Raw genomic sequence first — 3,281 nt, 5'->3', positions numbered from 1 at the left:
CAGATTCTTTCTGTGTATAAGCGAAGAAGAAAGGCAATTAGCACGTCAAACCTGTGATTTCACAGGTAGAACTGCTTAGGGCCGAGGCTAATTAGACCGAGAGGTGAGTGATGTTACGTCGGTTTATAGGAGGCCGATACTAGGTAAATGATGAGACACAGGTAGACCTCACAGGTGCGAGACGCACGCTGACGCTCTGTGGGCGCCGGAAGTTGAGGAAAAGCTAGACCCAGTCGGTAAAGCGACTCGGAGGGCGCAGAGGAGTGGTCTTTTCCTTCCCATCAGCTGTCCGGGCCCGGTCTTGGAACCCCCTTCTGGCCTCTGACCGCTCTCCCTCCCTTGACCATCTCCACCAGCCAGCGTCACGGCTTCGTTCGCTCCTTCTCTGCTGAAGACCCCACCTTTGTCCTGGGCCCCATCCTCTCCCCAGCCCGGGGTGCAGGCTCCGAATCCGAGTGCCGCATCCACTCACTATCTCGCTGGCCTCTCGAACTCAGCAGGCGCCCCGGCCAAGCTGCTGACCTCCGGCCAAGCTGCGCCTGGCTGTGCCTGAGGCCTGGAACCCCTCCCCAAGGTCCCCTGCTTCCTCTCCAAGTGTCAGCTCAAACCTGCCCCGCCCCCGCCCCGCCTAGCACCCTGATCTCTCTACTTCAATTTCCCACAGCATTTATCACAGTTAATACACTACATAATTTTCTCGTGTCTCATCCTGATATAACCTGTCGTCCGTCTGCCCCTTGCATCAGCTCCATGAGGGCAGGACCCTTTAGTCTGTTTTGTCCCCTGACACGGTCCACGGAGGCCTGGCCTGGCATACGGCAGTACTCAATAAACATCCGCAGGATGAATGAATGAATGAATGAATGGGGCCGGGTACGGGAAAGAAAGAACCTAGGTCTGTGGTGGGGCCTTCGACCTGCTGCCTCTGGATGCAGATAAAGCCACCTGTGCCAGGTTACACAGCTGGAGTGGACCAGAGCCAGGCTTCAAACCCAGGTCTGCCCAGGAGCAAAGCCTGAGCTCTCCGTCCAGACCGATGGAACTGTGGTCACGCGTGGAAGTAGAAAAGAACATTTCCAGGCCTCCCCCTTCCCCCTGTAAACTGTCACCGTCCCCCAGCCTCCCCTCCCCCACGCACCCACGCTTCGGTGACATACCGATCGATTTCTGCCGGAGCATGAGCCCAGGTCCTGGAGGCAGGTAAGAAGGACGCTCGTAACTTGGCTGTGAGCGGTGGTGGGGATCGAAGCTCGACTTTGGGGCGGCGGCCAGGGGACGAGAGAGAAACGACAACAGAGAAAGATGAGTCAGGGCGCGAAGAGTCAGCCCCCCGTCCTTCTCCAAGCCTCTGCAGGAAGGCAGAGGGCAGCGGAGGAGGCGGAAGGGAATTTGGGGCGGGGGTGGTTCTGAGTCCAGGCAGCGGGGAGCAAGCGAGCAAAGGCGGGCTTCGGGGCCACCCTGCTTGTCCTACTTCCCATCCTGATCGCTCATCGGGGTGCTCTTCCCCATTCCCAATGTCACTGCCAAGTCCGAGTCACCGCCATCGCTCGCCTGGCCTCTTCCAGGCTTCTCCCCTTGTTCCCCTGTGACCAGCCTTGTTTCCCCACCCCTTCCTGGTCCGCTTTCCACACAAGGGTCAGAGGGATCTTCTCAAAGACTCGAAAACCCATATCCGAAAAGATCTTTGCGCACCGATGTTCGCAGCAGCATTATTCACAATGGCCAGGACAGGGAAGCAACCGAAGTGTCCTACGATAGATGACTGGCTAAAGAAGCTGTGGTACATATATACAATGGAATATCACTCAGCCATAAGAAGAGATGAAATACTGCCATTTGCAACAACATGGATGGACCTCAAGATAATCGTGCTGAGCAAAGTAAGTCAGACTGAAAAAAGTTGAAAATCACATGATATCACTTATATGTGGAATATAAATCTAAAAGCAACGAACGAACAGGACGAATAGAGACTCATGGACTACAGAATAGTGGTTACCAGAGGGTAGGGGATGGAGGAGGAGGAGGGAGGTAGATGGGGTGAAGGGGGGTCAAATATAGGGGGGTAGGGGTAGGGTGAAGTGGGTAAAGGGGATCAAGTATATGGTAGCTGAAGGAAACTGGACTTTGGGTAGTAAACACAATAGAATACACAGATGTCAAATGATAATGCACACCTGAAAATTACATAATTGTATTAACCAATGTCACCTCAGTAAACTTAAATCGTAAAAGTTCAAAAAAGAAAAAGAATGAAAAAGAAATTCAGGCCCAGCTATTTCCCTGTTTAAAATCCTACAGTCACATCCCATACCAGTTAAGAGGGGCTTCGAATTCCCGAGTCTGGACTTCAAGCCCCCTGCCGGTAACCACACAGATTCCCGTGGCAGGGATCTGTGCCCATCCCCAGGCACCGAGAGTGTCACCTGCCCCTTGCTCTGGAGAACGACTCTCCCCCAAAGGAGCTGACACGGCCGAACGGCTTCGCGCGCCCCCACTTGTGCGAGCTGCCCGCAGCCAACGACCACACTGACATGGAGGTCCAAGGCTGGATCAACTCCCTCGTGTAATGCACACCCCAGAGCTCCCCGAGGGACCGGCCTGAGTGGGCTCCGGCGGGGGCCAGGTGTGCTGTCCCGCTCCACAGCCCATCCTGCGTCCTGCATCTGCATTCCACTCCGGGTCCCCCTAGGAAACCATCGGTGTAAGAATCCCTCTGCCAATCTCTGACCGTAGGAGACGCGCTCGGATGCCCTGTGCGGTCCAGTCGTGCCTGCATCTCCTTGCTCACTGTGGTCCCACCTCGGCCCCCCCTCTCCCTGGCCCTCTGATACCCCCAGGTCCATCTCTGCTTTAGAATACCCGCAAGCCCTGGATCCTCTCTCTGCGATGGGTCCCTCCTCATCGTCACAGGGCCTTTTCATCTTTAAGCTCTCCATTCCACTGTCCCCTGCCAGTCACTGCGTGTCCCTATCCCATTTTCTCCCTGGTACTTGTCTCCATCGGAAATGATTTTGTTTACTTGCGTACTTTCTGCCTCCCGCTTGGAATACCAGCTCCCTGAAGGCACTATATATTATCCCAGGCAGGCAGGTGGGGAGAGCGAAGGAGGTAGAATGGAATTCGGGCACAGTGTCTAGGGCCCACGATCCTTTTAGGAGAAAATGTTTTAATTTCTTTTATAATCGGAAGGTAAAAAAGAAAAAAAAAAGAATATAATCCATTCTGGATGATATTCATATTTGCGCCGACACAAACATAAAATAGAGATTTCTAAACAT

General features: G+C 54.1%; 1 protein-coding gene across 1 annotated transcript in view; it reads right to left on the bottom strand.

Moving 5' to 3' along the window:
* SHANK1 (SH3 and multiple ankyrin repeat domains 1) overlaps positions 1-3,281 on the bottom strand; it is a 42,560-nt gene that overhangs the window by 6,090 nt on the left and 33,189 nt on the right. Inside the window, exon 20 of the mRNA XM_011382936.1 lies at positions 1,158-1,254. Within this exon, the coding sequence (XP_011381238.1) occupies positions 1,158-1,254 (97 nt within the window). The remainder of the gene's footprint in view (positions 1-1,157; positions 1,255-3,281) is intronic.

The sequence above is a fragment of the Pteropus vampyrus genome, unplaced genomic scaffold, assembly GCF_000151845.1.
Source record: "Pteropus vampyrus isolate Shadow unplaced genomic scaffold, Pvam_2.0 Scaffold494, whole genome shotgun sequence".
Lineage (NCBI taxonomy): Eukaryota > Metazoa > Chordata > Mammalia > Chiroptera > Pteropodidae > Pteropus > Pteropus vampyrus.
This window is presented reverse-complemented; position numbering and strand designations above follow the sequence as displayed.